Source organism: Trichosurus vulpecula, chromosome 3, assembly GCF_011100635.1.
Source record: "Trichosurus vulpecula isolate mTriVul1 chromosome 3, mTriVul1.pri, whole genome shotgun sequence".
Lineage (NCBI taxonomy): Eukaryota > Metazoa > Chordata > Mammalia > Diprotodontia > Phalangeridae > Trichosurus > Trichosurus vulpecula.
This window is the reverse complement of record NC_050575.1, coordinates 351,063,612-351,084,931: the sequence shown is the minus strand read 5'-3', so window position 1 is coordinate 351,084,931 and position 21,320 is coordinate 351,063,612. Positions and strand designations below refer to the sequence as shown.

Genomic DNA, 21,320 nt, shown 5'->3' with positions numbered 1-21,320 from the left:
CTGATGTTAAGTGTTGTTGTTCAGACGTTTTCAGTTGTATCTGACTCTTCCTGGTCCCATTTAGGATTTTCTTGGCAAAGATACTAGAGTGGTTTGCCATTTCCTTCTCCATTTTACAGATGAGGAAACTGAAGCAAACCGGGTTAAGGGACTTGCCCAGGATCACACAGCTTCTGTCTGAGGCCAGATTTGAACTCACAAAGATAAGTCATCCTGACTTAAGGACTGGCATTCTACTGACTGTGCCACCTAGTGACCCTGAATCTAAGTAGTAGAGCTATAATATGAAAATGACTTCAAAGTTACAAACCTTGTTGGCTCTAGCGAAGGCAAGGAGGCTGCAAAAGAAATAGACAAATTAAGCATAAAGGAAGATTTTATCTTGGACTTAATGTTTTTGTGATGCAGACGTGATGCCCATAGTGGAGGAGATGCCCATAAATACAGTCATTGATGATGCAAGATTGGAGATCAGGAGAGAGATTAGGTCTGGATCTATAGCTTTAAGAATCATCTGCAAAGGGGCAGGTAGGTGGCACAGTGGATAGAGCACTGGCCCCGGAGTCAAGAGGACCTGAGTTCAAATCTGGCCTCATAGACGCTTACTAGCTGTGGGAACCTGGGCAAGTCAGCCTCAATTGCCTCACAAAAAGAAAAAGTATCTGCATAGAAGTGGTCCTTAAACCCACAGTTACTGATAAAGATCACCAGGGAAGACAGTATCAAGATGAAAAAGGCTTAGGACAGAACTCTAGGGAAAACCCATCTTAAAGCGCCACAGGATTTTGATACTGCAGAAGAAATTTCAGCAGTGTTCAGGTTGTTAGGAGGAGAGGGAAATTGTGGGAAGAGAGAATCCAAGATGAAGGAGGTTAGCAGTGCATAGAAGCATATAGAAGTTGAGGTAGGAAAGGTTAGGAGAGGAGAGGGGTGGCTTTAACAAAGAGAAAGACTGCTGCTTTCTCAGAGAATGGAATAAAACCTGTAGCATATATGAAGGGGAGGGGGAAATAGTTGAGGGGATGATCTCGGAGCTGTCTGCTTTCCATATTCATTTGTTTTAGTCAGTTCAACAGTGAGATAAGGGTAGTGGGTTGAGGGCCCATATTGGAGTCAAGAAGTCTTTAAATTCTCTAAGATAATTTACAGGATATCTGGTGGAGGGAATTTCCACACTGAGGACTCTCCAGAATGATGCAATCACAAAACTGGATCTCTTTTTGCCTATTCTCTACCCTCTTCCACCAGCTCTGTGACAGTTATCATGATAACGCAATATTACAACGTTGCTTGTCTAAATTTTTGTAATTAAGAAAACTACTCTTCAAAACCATCATTAGCTTTCTCTTGAAGGGAAGCAGTCTGCTCAGTTTCTGCAAAGTATTGGAAAAAAGGTATCTAGAGCTTCTTTTATACAAGTTACTCAAATGAAGGCTCTTTCCATTTATTTAATTGGAAACATATTTTCAGAATTTAACCTTGTTTCATTTTTTTCAATTCCTCTCAAATATTTGTATTTAAAAGGCCGTGGAAATTTTTCCGTTATATCCTGTCAGTTGTAATTTATTAAATGGCAAACTTCCTATTATCTACTATACAATTTCTATAAATTTAGCATTTTCCTTTTTCAGGAGGCTCTCTTCATCTCCCTAAGCACAATTCTCCAATTTTAGTATATGTGCTGCTAGAGGAGGTAGTAAGCGCATTTTTTCCTTGATAATAAACCCATATAATGAAGTAATCTCAGCTTCAGTTCTGAGGGTAGGGTACTCAACTTTTTTTTAAAGGTGAGCTTAGTGACATTTTTCTCAACATTTTAAATAAAGATAACAGTAATTTTTTAATATTTAATTTATTTAATATATTTAGTTTTCAGCATTGATTTTCACAAGAGTTTGAATTACAAATTTTCTCCCCATTCCTACCTTCCCACCCACTCCAAGATGGCATATACTCTGGTTGCCCTTTTCCCCAGTCAGCCCTCCCATCTGTCACCCCACTCCCCTCCCATCCCCCTTTCCCTTCTTCTCTTGTAGGGCAAGATAAATTTCTATGCCCCATTGCCTGTGTATCTTATTTCCTAGTTGCATGCAAAAACTTTTTTATGGTTGTTGTTTTTGAACGTCTGTTTTTAAAACTTTAGTTCCAAATTCTCTCCCCTCTTCCCTCCCCGCCCACCCTCCCTAAGAAGTCAAGCAATTCAACATAGGCCACATGTGTATCATTATATAAAACCCTTCCACAATACTCATGTTGTGAAAGTTAACTATGTTTTGCTCCTTCCTAACCTATCCCCCTTTATTGAATTTTCTGCCTTGACCCTGTCCCTTTTCAAAAGTGTTTGTTTTTGATTACCTCCTCCCCCCATCTGCCCTCCCTTCTATCGTCCCCCCTTTTTTATCTTCTTCCTCCTTCTTTCCTGTGGGGTAAGATACCCAATTGAGTGTGTATGGTATTTCCTCCTCAGGTCAAATCTGATGAGAGGAAGATTTGCTCATTCGTCCTCACCTGCCCCCTCTTCCCTTCCTAGAGAACCACTTTTTCTTGCCACTTTTATGCAAGATAATTTACCCCATTCGATCTCTCCCTTTCTCCCTCTCTCAATATATTCCTCTCTTATCCCTTAATTTGATTTTATTTTTTTAGATATCATCCTTTCATATTCAACTCACCCTGTGCCATCTGCATATGCATATATATATACCTACATATATACATACATAGACACACACATGTATACATATATATATATATGCATATGCATATTCCTTTCAGCTACTATGATATTGAGGTCTCATGAATCATATACATCATCTTTCCATGTAGGAATGTAAACAAAACAGTTCAACTTTAGTAAGTCCCTTATGATTTCTCTTTCTTGTTTACCTTTTTATGCTTCTCTTGATTTTTGTGTTTGAAAGTCAAATTTTCTATTCAGCTCTGGTCTTTCACTGAGAAAGCTTGAAAGTCCTCTATTTTACTGAAAGTCCATATTTTGCCTTGGAGCATGATACTCAGTTTTGCTGGGTAGGTGATTCTTGGTTTTAATCATAGCTCCACTGACCTCCGGAATATCATATTCCAAGCCCTTCCATCTCTTAATGTAGAAGCTGCTAGATCTTAGGTTATTCTGATTGTGCTTCCTCAATACTCAAATTGTTTCTTTCTGGCTGCTTGTAGTATTTTCTCCTTGACCTGGGAGCTCTGGAATTTGGCAACAATGTTCCTAGGTATTTTCTTTTTGGGATCTATTTGAGGAGGCGATCTGTGGATTCTTTCAATTTCTATTTTACCCTCTGGCTATAGAATATCAGGGCAGTTCTCCTTGATAATTTCTTGAAAGATGATATCTAGGCTCTTTTTTTGATCATGGCTTTCAGGTAGTCCAATAATTTTTAAATTATCTCTTCTGGATCTGTTTTCCAGGTCAGTGGTTTTTCCAATGAGATATTTCACATTGTCTTCCACTTTTTCATTCCTTTGGTTCTGTTTTATAATATCTTGATTTCTCATCAAGTCACTAGCTTCCACTTGCTCCAATCTCACTTTTAAGGTAGCATTTTCTTCAGTGGTGTTTTGGACCTCCTTTTCCATTTGGGTAATTCTGCCTTTCAAGGCATTCTTCTCCTCATTGGCTTTTTGGAGCTCTTTTGCCATGTGAGTTAGTCTATTTTTTAAGGTGTTGTTTTCTTCAGTATATTTTTCAGTATTTTTTTGGGTCTCCTTTAGCAAGTCATTGACTTGTTTTTCATGGTTTTCTCTCATCCTTCTCATTTCTCTTCCCATTTTTTCCTCTACTTCTCTAACTTGCTTTTCCAAATCCTTTTTGAGCTCTTCCATGGCCTGAGACCAGTTCATGTTTTTCTTGGAGGCTTTTGTTGTAGGCTCTTTGACTTTGTTGACTTCTTCAGGCTGTATGTTTTGGTCTTCTTTGTCACCAACAAAAGATTCCAAAGTCTGAGACTGAATCTGAGTGCATTTTCACTGCCTGGCCATATTCCCAGCCAACTTCCTTGACCCTTGAGTTTTTCAGTGGAATATGACTGCTTGTAGAGCAAAGAGTACTTCCAAGTTTGAGGGGATGCGCTGTTGATTTCAGAGCTATTTCTATACAGCCAGCTCTGCCACACCAACACTCCTCCTTCCTCAAGAACCACCAACCCGGACCTGACAAAAATCTTAAGCAGGCTCTGCACTCCTGCTCTGATCTGCTACTTAATTCCTCCCACCAAGTGGGCCTGGGGCCAGAAGCAACTGCAGCTGTAGTTCTGTAGCTGCACCTCTCCTGCTGCCCCTGGGGCGGTGGCCGAACTCTGTCCTCTGCAGTTTTTCCCACTAACTTTCTCTGTTGTCTTTGGTGTTTGTGGGTTGAGAAGTCTGGTAACTGCCACAGCTCACTGATTCATGGCACTAGGGCCTGTTCCCGCCCAGCTCCCTGTCTGGTTGGTCCTGCCTCCGCCCATGCTGAGCTCTGTTCTCCTCCACTCTGTGCACGATAGAACTCATCCGGTGACCTTCTAGGCTGTCCTGGGCTAGATCCCTGCTTCCCTCTGCTATTTTGTGGGTTCTGCAGTTCTAGAATTTGTTCAGAGCCGTTTTTCATAGGTTTTTGGAGGGACGTGGTGGGGAGCTCACGCAAGTCCCTGCTTTCCAGCTGCCATCTTGGCTCTGCCCCGATAACAGTAATTTTTAAAGGGTTTATGATCTGTTTTATAAAATTGTCTTTAAAAAAGTAAAAGTGTAAACTGCAAATTTAGTGTGTAAACTTTAAAGGTACACAAATATGTAGATCCTACACCGTCAGCTAGTTTTACTTTAAAATCAGCTCTGGGAAATTATTTGTTGGTGTTTGAGATTGTTTTCATCTTGCTTACTAAGGGGGTATGATATAATCCCCTACCATATCAAAATCAGACTCTTAGCCAGTGAGCAAACAACATTTCTCTTTGATTTGTGTACTGATCACCAGAGTAAGACTTTTTAAATTTTTTGATAACTTTTAACATAAAAGAGTTTTATTTGCATATATGATGTATTAGCTTGGATGACCAGAAAAATATGAGTTGAACCTTACTGTGAGAGTGATTTTCTAAGGAAATGAAAGATTATCAGATGGAATAACTAGGTTGTACTTTACAGTTTGTAACAGCTTCCCTTTTAATTGCTTTTTTTTTTGGTTTTCTTACATTAAAATCTGAATGACTCATTAAGATGACGTTAAATTTGAATAACAAAGCATAGTAATTAACCATGGTAATTAAAGATTGGTATTGCTTATGGTATTGATCCTTTGACAAGACTTTTTACATGTTACCAATTTATAGGCAGAGCAGCTAAGAGTAAATAACTTTAAGCAGTAATAATTCAACATAAAATGAACACAATTAAAATCAGTATTCCAAATTGAGACATTAAATAACATAAGCAAAAACCATTATCAACTGCCTCAATCCAATGCAGTGGTTTGGGAACTTAGAGGGGTTTTACAGAAAAATTAAACCAGTCATTTAATACTGAATGCAAGGGGTCTTTATTTGGAGTGTTTTCACTCCCACAGGGAAAGTATGTTTGACTTAACTTTAGAAGTAAAGGGGTAATAAAGCCAACAAGAAGAGGCTACTGGGGCAGCACTCGCCTGCCACACTAAGGCAGCATGCAGGAGATAGAACTTGGGCACATGCCATCAAGTTCGTGATAGCCTTGCAAGAAGTTGTCTCTTGTACTTGACATATCATTATAAGAAACTCTTGCCGATCCTTCCAAGTTTTATGGGTAGGACTCAGGTATGTCATCATTCAGTATAGCGATCAGCATAGCAAATCGAGGACATTGAAATGAGCTAGAGGTTTTATGGTCATTGGTTAGGTTTTTGATTTGGAAACTGGAAGTTTCTAGCATTCTGAAATATATAGATGATCCTAGAAAAGGGAGTAAGTAGTAGGCATGAAGAAGGGAATTCGTCTAGAACAGATAGCTTGTCACAGAAAAGCACAACCCCAGAAAACTGGAGATGTTTTATGGGTTAACATAAGACAAAACTTTGTGGTATTTGTTTTGATGAACATTTTTCTTTTTTAAAATTTGTTTCAAAGGATGACTTTGTGAATAGGGAAGTAGTTAGGAATATATTTAGAAGAGGTGACATAAAAACAAAGATATTAACAAAAATTTAAAATAAAATCATAATAGCTAAAGAAATCCTAATATTTAACATCAGTAAAACTAGTTAAACTTGCCATGTGTCTTCTTGTTAATTTCATTACTTTAACTGGTGTGTTTTTTGCTTTTCTGAGGTGATGGTAGTGAGAGCAAGGAAGGACTAGGCAAGACCTTTTACTCTGCCATCTTACCATTTTATTTGAACACAGTTTTGTTAACTTCTCACTGTTTTTTAAAAACAGAGTCATGTATTGTTCTTTTGACTCTGCTTACTTTATTCTTCATCGGTTTATACAAATCTTCCCATGTTTTTCTGAATTCTTAATATTCTTTTACTATTCATTTCAGTCACAGTCATGCCACGATATATTCAGCTATTGTCTAATTATCCTCGTGTTGTTTTTGTTATAAGTTTTTAGGTCTTGTTTCCAATAACTTGAGTGAATAATAACTTAAAAAAACTTTTCTTAAGCACTTATGTTGTACCAGACAATACACTAAGTACTAGGGGTGTAAGTACAAAGAAGCAAAACAGTCCCTTCCCTCAAGAAGCTTGCATTCTAATGGTGGAAGCTAGTACATAAAGGAGAGTTAGAAAGGGGATGGAGAGAGAGTGTACACACACACACACATAGAGAATTTGGAATGTCCTGGTAAGGTAACGTGAAAGCTTATCTATTAGACACTTGCGTCCCAGGGTCAAAATCCAGATTCCTGTGGAAAAGGATGGTGATGATAGCCAGGGTGTACCAGGTGTTTTGGAAAAAGTTTAGAATCCCCAGGGTTATAATCATAGAAAATTATTTTCCAGTGAATTAGCCAACCTATTTTCCCACAATCTCACCAAAAATGAGTTTTCCCATCTTTTACCATTTTTGCTAATAAGGGTGCAAAAGTGTCATTTCAGGGTTGTTTTAATTTATGTTTCTCTGAAGTTGTTCCAGTGTATTTAAAGTCTTAAGTTTGGAAACCTGTTCGTCTTACCTCATGACTGCTAAAATAATTTAGGTTGCTTTCCCTATATATTCATCCAGTATCTAGTACCTGTAAACTGGGGCACACTAATTCACTTTTCTGTTGGTACATTCTGTTACTATATGTTCCAGGCCAAGGAACCTCTCTACAAAATACATGTGCACACCAAATATAATTAAACAAACCTAAGATTATAACTGGCAATCCTCCCAGTTCACTTGAAGAAATTACAGGATCTAACAGGGACATCTAAGAGACAGTGAGGTGTTATGGGGAAGTAAGAAGGTAGCTGTTTCATACACTTTGGTATTCTTTTAGGAGTGAAATTCTTCAGTCATTTCCTGATAGAAATATAAAAGGGTAGCCATTGGCCAAAAGCTTACCCAATAAGAGATACCACACCCAATTAAAAAAAAAAAACCAGTCCCCTGAAGTCCAGTAGAAATGTCAAGAGAATTATCTCTGGCAGGCAGAAGTTGAGTTATGGGCGAGAGCAGGCCCAGGGAGCGCAGCTAAGAGACCTACTCAACAAGATCCCTGGCGAGCGGTATGAGTACAGAACAGAAAGACACTTGGGACCCTGTAGTCCCAGAAGTATGAGTTGCCTTAGCTGCCTGTGTCCCTCTGTTCCTGCAAACTCTGGTACTTGCCCATACTTTCCACTGACACACTCTATATTTGGAGGGAGTACACCCTAGGTTTATGGAAAGAATGCTTTGTTACTGTTGTTTATACTATGCCATTTCAGTGAATGCCATTGCTTTGAGCTAATTGGGTCAAGTAGCTAACTGTTAAAGGTGAGCACAGGAGCCCCTGGGGAGGGCTCTTGAGCTATAGTGTGTGCAGGCTCATGGAATACCTCAAACCTGGGGTAACTCAAAGGGGACACTTACAGTACTGACATCCACTATTGTGTTTGGCCCATTTTGTTGGCTTTCAATGCTGCCTTTCTTTACATTGTAGTCGTTGTTGTGAAAGTTGTCCTTATGGTCCTAATTTATTTACTCTGAATCATTTCATGCAACTCTGACACATTCCTTTAAATTCTTCATATTTTTCATTCCTGTCACCTTATAAAAATTGTTACAACTGTTGGTGTTACAAACCTAATATAAGAGAAATAGTCTAACAAGCTTCAAAGACTTTACTGGGGGAAATGTTGAATTTAATCTTGTAAAACCTTAAAGCTCTATTCCCTATGAAAAGCAGTTTATCGTTGTGAAATCACTACGGTTTTATGTTAATATTTCAGAAGTGGAAAATATAGAACACTTTTATTGATTGAAAAAGGGGCCCATCAAATTTCTTTTTCTTTTTCTTTTTTTTTTTTTTTTTTTGGGCAGGGCAATTGGGGTTAAGTGACTTGCCCAAGGTCACACAGCTAGTACATGTGTCAAGTGTCTGAGGCCGGATTTGAACTCAGGTCCTCCTGACTCCAGGGCCGGTGCTCTACTGACTGCGCCACCTAGCTGCCCCAACCCATCAAATTTCTGAAGGGGACAAATGAATTTGTAGATACAAAGGGATAGTACTTTGGGGATTTTAATTAGCAAAAAAGCAAGGGAAAATAGATGTAAATTAGCTTTCTTTGTGCAAGAAATTGTATATTTTACTGTGAAGTCTTTTGCCAATAATAAGTAAATTAGGAACTAGGTCTTAGAGATATTGACAAATAATGTTTAAAATATTTTAGGTTTTTTGTAAAGTCTATACTTTGAAGCCTGTTAGCATGACTAAATTAATTGTACTCTCCTTTCAGAATTGGTTCATTTGTTTTCCTATTCCATAGCTAAGAGAAAATGTCTATCTTATGGCAGTCATTAGTCTCTCAGATAATCAAATTTCTTCACTGAACTATGGATACATTTTGTAGATATGTCCCTGTTCTATAGTGCATAGTTATTAAACTGAAGGATATGAGGTATGTTAAGATTGAATATTTATAGAAAATACTAGTTTAAGCACACATTTTTCTTCCAAATTAGAGCAATTGTGATAGCAATGAGGCAGATTCCTATTCCCAAACTACACTTTGATTGTAAGTCAGTATCCTTTATTCATTCAACAAGCATTTATTTATTAAGAAAGATGCATTGCTTCATGTGGAAGCAATAGTGTATGTCACTTACCAGCTTTTTATGGACTGTCTGGAAGACACAGAGTATTGAATATCGTGAGAGATAAAAATGAACTGAATGTAGCCTGATATCCATTGGGTCTAATGGCTTGATTCTTGCTCAGTTTAAGTTGTATTTGCAGATAGGATCATAGGATTTGGAATTGGAAGAAAAGTTAGAGATCACATAGTACACAATTCCTCTAATTTTATAAATGAAGAAATGGAGGCCCAGAGAGGTTGTTACTTGCTCAGAGTTATCAGATAGTAACTAGCAGGGCCACATCTAGATTCTCAGACTCCAAATCCAGTGTTCTTTCCTCTATTTCATAGCAAGAGGATTATGATTTGATTTTCTTTAGTCTTAATTATTGTAAAATGTATCTTCCCTATATAAAGCTACTACTTTTAGTAATTTAAAGAAGGGTTTTTATGAGGGCGTATAGTAGCTTCAGTTTTTCAGTTTTATTAAATTTTAAAATGTTTATTTTTCAGCTCCCATGGAAGTCATTGACTAGCATCATTGAATATTATTACATGTGGAAAACTACTGATAGATATGTACAACAGGTAATTCTATCATTTTTACATTGATGAGGATGCTACAAAACAAAATTTAATTTGATTTAGTGATTTGTTATCCTGTGGTATTTTTATAACTGTTCATAAGTTTCAGAAGTAATTTTAATTAAACTATGTGTGTGTTATTGAAGAAAGTGTCACTGAGAAGGGACACTACAGGAAAATATGATTGTTGTGTCTATCACTGGAATTTCATCTTGGGTAAAAGTTAGTCCTCAAAGCTCCTAACCTTTCCTTTTAGGACAAAAACAACACCAAAAAAAACCTTGAGAAACACCTGACAAATCTTGGTTTACTCTAATCTGAATAATTATATGTGATATCAGGTCATAACAACATATGTCCTATTGGTTATCCTTTATATTTTCTTTGCCAAACCCCATTTGTTGTGAAATGATCATGACCCCACAGGCCCATGTTTTAAGTTTTTAATACATATTTTACTTTTACAAGATGATCCTATGATATAATTTCATTTCACTTTCTTCTCTGCTCTTGATTTATTTTAAATGTGTTAGTAATTAGTCCTTGATTTGAGTTACACTGTCATTTTTGCATTCAGGATTTCCCCTCTAGTATATCCCTCTTGAGTGATACTCAAGTTTTGAACTTTTCAACTTATGCCTTGAGTTTGGGGAGGTTACATCTTTCCTCCTCACCTTTCTTTACTCCATCCTCCCTTTTCCCAAGTAAATGTTGGTCTCATACAATGCCTGTTTTTTGTCTTTCTTCTCCTCGAACTGGGGGAGCTTAGTGTCCCTCATGTCTCTATAAGGAAAGAATTCTTTTTTAGCTTTCAGAAAATCAACTAAGAAATAAAATAACCATACATTTAAAAAAAGTAGAAATCACGGTTATAAAAAGATTTTCTGTCTTTATTTTTTATTGTTTTTAATGGTGCTTTTATTATTCATGTGAAAATGGGATATAGTATCCTTTATATCTTCACCTAAGTAATCTATTGCATTTTCTTAGTAACATTCTGTTTATTATTCTCTAAGTTGAGTTTGCATCTTAAAATTTATTGTGTGCATTTATTGTAGGTGCAAAAAATTACTTTTTGTATATGAAGTCAAGGTTTCTTTGGTTATTGGTGCTTGATTTAAGTACCTCATAATTTTAAGAAAAAAAGGAAATAGCAATTCTTATGCATTATATGTAAAATGTTTTCTCTATCTTTTTATTTAGAAACGCCTGAAAGCTGCTGAAGCTGAAAGCAAATTGAAACAGGTCTATATTCCAACTTAGTAAGTCATGAAACTTTTCTTATGAGTTTAAGAGCTGATATCAGTGAAGATTGTGCTTTTTCATGCTGTTCCGCCTCAATTAGATCACCTAACCTCTTTCTGCTGTAGTTTCTTCCCCAGTGAAGGGGCCCTGTTTTATATGGGCTCATAGGACAGAAAGTCAACCGGTGAGAGAAACCAAAGTAGACAAACATGAGAGGCAGTGGGAGGTATGTAGTGAATTTTGCCTCATTCGTAATGACAGGGCAAATATCAGAAAACACAACTAGGAAAGCATATGTGTTTGAATTGAGTGGATTTTATTAAGTTGCAGCTTCTGAAGTTTGTAAATTGTGTGTGCTTTTTTGTTGGTGGTGTAGGCTGTGCAGATTTTGCCCTAATCTTTTCATTTGCCAAGCCTACTTGGAATGAATATGCTACCTATAATTTTTCTCATCAACACAATGAAAATCTTCAAGATTCTAAGATTATGAAGAGACCTTTAAGAACATCTAGTCCAACCTGTACCTGACAAAGAATCCCTTCTACATCATTTTCTAGCCTTTGTTTGAAGAATTCCAGTGAGGGGGAACCCTGGCAAGCTGTTCCATTTTTGGTAAATTTCTGATTTTTAGGAAAGTTTCCCTTCTATCCACCCTAAACCTCCTTCCCTGAATTTTCCACTCATTGTCCTAAGTTCAGCTCTTTGAAGCCAAGAAGATGAAATCTTATTCTCCTTCTCTGTGACAACCCTTCTGATACTCAGAGTGCTATCCTGTTCCCCCTAAGACTTCTCCAGGCTAAATGTGCACAGAACCTTTCCATGTCATGTTTTTGAATCTCTTCACTATCCTTATCACTCTCTTTTGGAAGTATTTCAACTTGTCTTTGTGCTTCCTAAAAGGTAGTTCCCAGAACTGAATTCCAGTTGGGATGGCAGAGTATAATGGAATGATAATTTCCCTCATTCTGGACATTGTGCCTCACCTAATGCAGTCTGAGTTTCTTAATGTAGCCTCAGATACCATTAACTTTTTTTTGGCAGTTGTATAACCTTCTATATTCATCAGATTGCATTCCATTTAAATCCATATCTGGCCACATCTCCTCTGTCCTTTATTTGTGAAGCTATTTTTTGAACCCAAATGTAAGAATTTATATTTGTCTCCATTAATTTCATCTCATTTGATTCAACTCATCCGTCAGCCTGTCAATTTTTAAAACATTGTCATTTCCCAGTACTGCTCCCACCTAATAAAAAAAAACCCACCACCCTTCTTTAGTTAAGCAAAACAAAACTCCAACACATTGATCGTGTCTGGTAGCATATGCCTCATTCCACACTTCTAGTCTACTATCTCTCTAGAGAGGGGAAATATGCTTCTTTAGTCCTGGAGATGATTCATCATTGCATCAATTTTAATTCTGATTTTTTTCATTTTTTTCCTTTATGCAATTTAAGTCATTGCATATAAAATTTATCTTGGTTCTGCTTGTTTAAAGTCATCATCAATGGGTGTAAATTTCCCTATTCTCCAAATTCTTAATATTGTTTCCTGCAGTGTAAAAATATTTGACTGTTTTCATATGCCACAATTTGCTCAGCTATTCCCCAGTCAGTGCATACTCACCTTTATCTAGTTTCTTGCTGCTATATAAAAATAATTGCTATATGTCTTTTGGTAGGTTTGGGATTGATCTTTTTGGGGTAAATGTCCAATAGTGTATCACAAAGTATGAATAGCATAGTCTCTTTTCTATCATGATTACTAATTATTGTCTACAGTGCTTGGATTAATTCACATTTTGGCACCTCTAGGGTATTACTCTGCTTGTCTTCCCACAGTCCTACCAGTATTGGTTATTTCTGGTTGTCAGTTTGTTGGACATGAGATAAAAATCTCACAATTCTAATTTGTAGTATGGTTATTTTTGAATTGTCAAACAGTTTTCTCTCTGGGCTTCCACTCCCTCATGACTGAAAGTACTCCTCCCTGCCCTTGAACTATGACCCAGAAGGGGGTTTAGGCAGTGAAGCTGCCAAACATTGTCTGGTCCTGTGTCCAGTGCTAGCATAAGTATCCCATATAGTCTCTTTCTGACCATTTGCCAGGTCCTCTTACCATCTCCAGCTTGGAAGTTCCTGAAGCTGCTACTGTTTCTGTTTTCACCACGTAATCCCACCTCTGGTTTTTCATCCTTGTGCTTTCCAGGCCAGCTTCCACTCTTATGTCACAGATCTCTCTGATCTCCTGTGTTGTCTTAGGCTGGAAGGCCATCTCACTCTGATCCTTTGTTGGCTCTGCCAGTCTAGAATTCAATTTGAGGCATTATGTTAAAATTTTTGGAAGGAAATGTTAGGAGGGCTTAGCTGACCACTCTCTTGACTCCCAGTATCTTGGCTTCACCCCCCAGAAGTCTTGATTGATTGCTTCTAAAGCCAACTTCCTCTTCAAAATATTAGACCAGTGGATCCTACCTATTCTTTTTCTAGATAGTTTAAAATCCTGTTTCCTGATCTAAGCATGTCAGACTACCACAAACAATTATGATGCATTGGTCATTTACTCTTAAGGTTTCTATTTCTACTTTACCAACCATTCCTTTCTTATTAGTTAGACTCACATTAAGAATAGGAGTTCCTCTTATAAGAATTCATCAATTTCTTCAAGATTCAACAGAGGTACTATTAAATCTTTCTTTATCTCCCCAGTTGCTCTGCCTTAAACTATATTGCATTTAGTTAGACAGACACACACACACACACACACACACACACACAGAGTTGATTTGTGATTTTCTCTACCTTTTAAAGAACTAAGTTGGCATTAAGTCAGGTCACAAATGTATCTACTGCTCAACTTTTGGCAATGATTAACTTCCAGCAGAAGGCTAGGTAGTTGAAGTACTCCACAACTATAATGTGATTCCATACCAGCTTTGTGACCTGTTTCCCAAATTCTTCTTTCTACCCAGGTGGTTTGCAGTAGAAGTCAAGCAAGTAGATAACAAGCATTTATTAAATGCCTGCTATATGCCAGATGCCATGCTAGGTGCTGTATAAACTCACAACCACATCACTTCTCTTTCTCCCTCCATCATTTCTTAATCATATGTTCTCTACCATTTTCCCTCCTCAGCCAGTTGGATTTCTTATTAATATACAGTTCTATTAACTCTTCCCAGCTCTTTATTATGTTTCCAGTTGGTTATATATCCCACCTCATCACTTTGATGCGTGGGAAGTCGAATTTACTTCTTCATGTAACATTTTCCGGTTCACCCCATTTATTACTTTGTTATCTAGACAGCTGAGTCACAGTTTTATTGCTGGCTATCATTTGAATAATGTTGTGGTACTTAGTACTGTCTCCCTCTGGTAACTAGTTTGTCAGACCCATGTGGTTAGCTTTCTCCCTCCCCTGCTTTCTAATTTTAAAGCCTTCTATTAATCCTCATTAATTCACGAGGCAGTTTTGTTTTTACTAACCCTTATTTTTTTCTTTTTTTAAACTAATTTATTTTTAGTTTGCAACATTCATCTCTAAGTTTTAAATTTTCTCTGCCTCCCTCCCCTCCCCCAGAGAGTGTGCAATCCAATATAGACTCTACATATACATTTTTTTTGGAGGGGGGAAAGGCAGGGCAATTGAGGTTAAGTGACTTGCCCAAGGTCACAAAGCTAGTAACTATGTCAAGTGTCTGAGGCTAGATTTGAACTCAAGTCCCCCTGACTCCAGGGCTGGTGCTTTACTCACTGCGCCACCTACCTGTCCCCATATACATTCTTATTAAACATATTTTCACATTAGTCATGTTGTATAGAAGAATTAGAATGTATGGGAAGAACCATGAGAAAGAAAAAAAACAAACAAAATAGAAAAAGAGAGCAAATAGTGTGCTTCAATCCGCATCTAGACTCCCTATGTCTTTGTCTGGATGTGGATGGCATTTTCCATCATGAGTCTTTTGGAGTTGTTTTAGGTTCTTGAATTGCTGAAAAGAGTTAAGTCTATCAAAGTCAGTCATCACACAATGTGGCTGTTACTGTGTACAATGTTCTCCTGGTTCTGCTCACTTCACTCAGCATCAGTTCATATAAATCTTTGCAGGTTTTTCTGCTTATAGCTTATAGCGCAATAGTATTCCATTACGTTCGCATACCACAACTTGTTCAGCCATTCCCCAGTTGATGGGCATCCCCTCAATTTCCAGTTCTTGGCCACCACAATTTACTAACTCTTATTATGTGGCCATAGCCAAGAGTGTGACATAAATATAGAAATCCAAATTATGTTGTTAGATGGTATATACGTAATCAGCTGTTCTTTTCCAAAGTCATCCTTTGTCTTCTGAGTCCCCTACCTTCAGTTAGCAAGGGTAATGAAAACAATATCTCCAGGGTCTTCACTTTTCTGTCCAGGATGCTGTCTGTAGTCCTTTCTAGGTTTCTTTTGGTAATATCATTGGTCCCAATATAAATCATTAAAAGTGGGCATTGATAATCAGGTTTGCTAATTCTCGAGAATCTTGCTGTCTTGTTCCAGATACATGCCCTGAGAATATAAGACACCATCTGTCATGTTCGTCAGACCAGTAACTAGCCTCTTCAGTACTCTTCCTTTTTAAAATCACCCTCACTACTAGGGACAGTTACTGGAATCCCTCATACCTGGTGCCATACTTGGAATCATATCCTTTCTTGGAGCTCAAGAAGCTGCTTCAAGTGAGATAATAATAAATGCTTTGCAATGTTAAAGTACTATATAAATGTCATTGTTATTGCAGTGACAATGCAGTTCTCTGCCCTACAAAATGAGCTTCTAGTACCTATCAATAAAGTATCATGCATTTTGTATTCTTTTCCCTCTCTTTATCACTTTTGCCCATTCTTCTACCTCCTGATACAAGACAGAATTCCCCTTTGACCTGTTACATCTTTTTTTTTCTTTGATTCCTTCTTGAAACTCCACTTCCTTTCTTTTAAGGAACCTCTGAGTAACCTGGAGAAGAGAAATATGTCTGCTTTCTTCCTCTAGGAAACAGACCATTTTGTCCTTTGTACATTCATAAGTGTTACATGGTAGAGGAAGAAACACAGACATAGCATGCACTCTGCATATGACTACAAAATCATCCTCATCCTCCATACTTGCCTGAAGGAATATCCACAGCCTACTGTCTTCATTTTTATTGCTTCTTTGGCTAACTGATGTTGCAAACTACCTATTTCTGAGACTTAGGAGAAGAATATAATAAAATCCATCCATTCTGTTTCAACTTATCATTGAACTCCTAATACTTCCCTCCATGTTTCTGCCCCTTGGGCTCTGTCCTTCCTTGGGGAACGAGGCTTAATTTATTTAACATATAGAAGACAGAAATGCTTGGCATATAATAGGTATTTAATAAATGCTTGTTGATTGTTAGTTAATTTTGTCACAAGAAGAAAATCTAATTAATGAATTCTTTCTAATTCATTTCACTTTGTTGTCACTCTCCAGATACTTCCCTTTACACTAGTTAGTTTTTCTTTTATAGTGTCATCTGATGAAAATAGAAGTTTTTTTTTTTTTCTTACTTTGCAGTTAGGATTACCATCTGAAAGTATTCTGTATATTAAAATATTCTGGGACTTTGTTGGTTTGCTCATTCAATTAATATATCCATTATGCATTTGAGTTTTATTTAGGGAAAAACAAAAGAAATGTATGACATAATCTCACATAGAGATTGTTGTTTTGTGAGCTGAGTGCTACATTTGTTTTCATTTTGTAGTGTACTGAGTCCTTTGGTAATTGAATTTAGATATATTATTTAATACATGCTTTTACGAACAGGTGGCCTCATAAAGAATGAATTATGATCTTTCACAGTAACCTTTTCTTCAAAGCTAATAACACTAGCTTTATTCTTCTGTGTACAGGTTTACAGGCCAAATATTACCATTCAAATATGCAATGTGATGTTTGTCCCACAAATCAATTTTTACATATATATATATATATATATATATATATATATATATATATATATATACATATATACACACACACACATATATATTGCAGTATATCCTGTGATTAAAATGCTTCTGTGATTCATGAATCTTAGAATTTGTCACATTTCTTATTAAGCAGACCTTATGTAACCTTATGATTATCTAGGATGTTATGTTTCTGCATAAATTTTTGAGTCTTTATCTCTTGTTTTGCAATGATCTTGAAGTTACAACTTCAGGGGAAGATTTTCGAGAATCCATGACAGATTATTGTTCACTATCTTGCATTTTCTTTGAAGTTATTTAAACAATGTAGGTACTTTTATACATTTGTATAAATAGGTTTCTATGCTGATCAGATTAATATGTGATTATAAAGTTATACTTAGATGTAGAAACTCTAACATGAAAGCTATTTCTTTTCAGTATTAATTCACCTTTTCAAAGCTACGTGATATCTCTCGTAAAATAAGCTCTATTTGCTTTTATGATTTGTGAAAAAAAGGTTAATTCATAGCTACTGTAACAATTATTCTTTATATCTCTAAACTTCAAATTGAATAATAATAGATCCTTGACAAGAAACTTGAACAACTCTTCATTCTTCAACATTGTTTTTAGTCTCAAATCATTGTTTACCTATATTAAAGTCCATATTAAGTTACAAAACAAACTATGTGCTTTTCCACAATTCTTTACTGAAATATATCAACAGTATGCTTAATTTGTATTAACTTTTACTCAACCCATAACATTTTTCAATTTTCTAAGAAAATATCTGATAGCACATCAGTCAATATAACCTCAAGGGGTAACCATTTCCTACCACATATAATACATTTTTTTATCAGAAATGTAATTACTACATGTCAACCAAGTCACCAATTTTCACTTTGTATATTTTCAGCTGAAAAATACAAAACTAGGAAAAGCCCAAATAAAAATCTCTTTGAATTCATTTTCGTATTTAATTTACCTTTAAAACTTATTTTTTTCCCCTTCAGAATAGCTCTTGACCCCAATTAGTGGCAGGCACATGGTAGCTCTAATTTATAAAGGAAGAAACTCAAAGGACATAGAAGCAAAATGATTTATTTAGGGGTCATACAGAGAATCAGTAATAGAACCAAGAGCAGTTCTTTCAACTAGTCCAAACTTGTTCTTTATGTTTACTTTACATGTGAGATTTTGACCTTCTCACTGAGAAGTTAAATTTATGCATTGGGCATTCAGGGGTAATAGTGGGAAGGCAAAGAGGGCTTCCACAAAAGCAAGGAGGAAGGCACTTAGGGTTTTTGCTAGTTCTTTAAAATTCCTAGGAAATTTCATTGTTTTTGGAAGGCCAACTTCTGTTTCAGAGGGTTCATCAGGAATAGAAAAGGTTGGGAAGCTTTTATCATATCAGGTGTCAAAATCTTCCAGTTGAGTTTTTTCTCATCCTTTGAGGCTTTTGGTAGTAGTTCTTTCCAATTCAGCTCTTTGTCTACATCAGATTCATTTTTGGTTTACATATCATTGTCTGTTTTTCTTGATAATTTTTTTTTTTTACTTTTTGGTGTTTTTACATGTAATAAAGTAGTAAATCAACTACCAATATTTCTTGCTTTATAAAGTGGATGTTTATAAGCTTTATAAGTGGATGTTCCTCAGACCTCTACCTAAAATGATTTTCATCTAATGTGAATTTGCCTGTTGTTGGTATAGGAAAAGGAGAGAGGGAAGCAGGAAGGGGGCCATGTGTCTGTGAAGGGAGGGGGCCAGCAAATGTTTCAAGACTGTGTTGGGGCCAGGGACAGAGAAATAAGAGCAGAAGAAGGAACATACAGGGGCTAGAACCGAGAGGAAAATCATGCTGAGGCAGACATATTGGGGTTGGATGTGGATATAGACAGGAGAGAACTGGTGACATATGGGGGCCAGGGACAGACACTTGGTACCCCAAGTGTGGACAGACAGAAGATAGATAAGTGGGAGCTGGCTACCTAGGAGGGTGGATGGAGCAGGGCAAAAGTCTCCTCTCATGATAGCATCAGAGGTCTCAAGCCAACCCCCTAATCTGGCTCCAGCCAGTGGCAGTGGTGGTCTTTCCACACATCCATTCTTCTGTTTTCACTTGGAGGAGGGTATTTTTAAAGTTTTTTTTTCCTTTTGGTGGGGATGGGATGGGAAGCTAGGGGGCAGGAGGAAAGAAAGCACAATACTGTACAGTAAAGTTAACATAGGTTTTTTTTAGAATGTGGCTTTCTTTCAGAATTCTTTAGGTAAAGCCAAATTTGCATAATGTGTATTTACATAAAGTGGGAACTCTCTGTATGGAAAACTAAAACTGTTGGAATAAAAGCATTACAGAAATAATTTAAGTCATCACTTTAAATTTTATTTAAAGCAACAAACCAAATCCCAACCAAATATCTGGCAGCAATGGCAAACCCAACACTGTGAATGGAGCTGTGGGAACCCCATATCAACCCCAGAGTGCACTGATAGGACGGGCCTGTGAGAGCTGCTACAGTGAGTACTGAAGGGACTTGTTGGTTGAGTTTAGGATTAGTAGGAAACTACACGGTCCTCTCTACTTTATTAGAAACATTGAGTGGGAGTGTCATAAGGTATGAATGAGACCATGCTGCTTTGGAGGCACTTAACGTCAGCTCACAAAAGACTGAAGTCTTTTAGGCTCTTAAATAAATGCAGTTACATAAATAGCGTGTTTCTGCTTGCACTTTGATGTTAAAAAATTTGGTCGACTTAATAGCAGTTAGACGTTGAGATTCCTGTGATGTATTTTCATTAGCAGACAAAAATGCCTGGCATATAGTAGGTATTTAGTAAGTGCTTATTGATTGTTAGTTAATTATTGTCACAAGAAAAATAGATAATGTATGAGCTATAATTTATTTGGGGTGATCTTATCAAAGACTTTCCAGGAGATGGCAGAAATAAATGGTATTTTTCCTGGGTGTGTGAAGTTGTATTGGTGTGATTTGTTTCCTGATGATAGGTTTTTGGAAACTTTTTTTATTTGATCTGCATTCAGTCACAGCTAAATATCTAGAGAGATAAATAATAGAACAATATTGCTTTGCTCTCACTGTTCTAAAATTGCTGCCTGTTATACTCTTTGGTCCTCAAGACTCTGATTGAAAGGTATTTGAAATTCACTCACTTGTAGTTAGGTTCAAGCTCAACTCGATCCAAGGAGAAGTTTTATGAACCATAAATGGTTAAATTAGTAAAGTGAATACATCGATGTACCTGAGAAAAATAATTTCCATTTCCAGCATTGTTAGATAGCAGGCAGAAATAAGCCACAAAAAGGTGACTTCCCCCAGTTTTAGCTTTTCACAAAATGCCTTCATAATTTTGAGTTGTAATTTCCGAAGACATAAATCACATCCATATTTAAATTAAGGATGATAATGACTGTGATTATTGTCTTATCTGTGCAATTCTTCCTTCTATTCATGTAGATAATAGATAACATAATTGACTATCTTAAAGAATTAATTTCATCATCTAATTATCATGATTGCCTAATGTTTTCTATAATTAAATTTTCTATAATTTATCTTTTTTAAAAGGCACACCAGTATAGAAGATAATTTATTTAATATCCTCTAAAGTATACGAGGTACTGAATATATTATAAAAATAGTTTTGTATCCTTTTATTAAAGTGTGTGTATGTGTATATAGAATTTATTCTTTTCAGTGGATTATAAAATGAGAAGAAAAAAAGAGAAATATGATCACAAACAAAAAATGTCTCTGAAATTCTGCCATAGGGTATTTTTATTGATGTTGGCTAGAAATTTAGCTACATTATTTTCTTGTTCTTAGCCACACAGTCTCACCAATGGTATTCTTGGGGGCCACCTAACATGCAATGTAGATTATGTGCAACCTGTTGGCTGTATTGGAAAAAATATGGTGGCCTGAAAATGCCAACACAGACAGAAGAAGAGAAGCTATCACCCAACCCAACTACAGAGGTATGTATACAGAGGCCATATCATTTTTTTAGTGTTTGATGCTGAGCATATGTTTCTCAATGTCTCAGTCTCTCTTGGTAAACAAAGAATTGAGTTTAAAAATTATTCAATAAATATCTATTAAATATATTCAGCATTAAGTATATTCAGTAAATATCTATTATTGAGTGTGAAACAGATTATGTTAGTGTCAAGAGTAGTTAATAAAGTGAGATAAGACATAGTAGGGAAATCAGGCATACACAGAGATTACTGTAAAACATAATTAAT

At 36.5% G+C, this 21,320-nt stretch overlaps 1 protein-coding gene across 1 annotated transcript in view; it reads left to right on the top strand.

Moving 5' to 3' along the window:
* Positions 1-21,320, top strand: part of MTA3 (metastasis associated 1 family member 3) — a 203,163-nt gene that overhangs the window by 152,619 nt on the left and 29,224 nt on the right. Inside the window, exons 10-13 of the mRNA XM_036748813.1 lie at positions 9,746-9,820; positions 11,021-11,079; positions 19,446-19,570; positions 20,899-21,050. Coding sequence (XP_036604708.1) covers positions 9,746-9,820; positions 11,021-11,079; positions 19,446-19,570; positions 20,899-21,050 — 411 coding nt within the window. The remainder of the gene's footprint in view (positions 1-9,745; positions 9,821-11,020; positions 11,080-19,445; positions 19,571-20,898; positions 21,051-21,320) is intronic.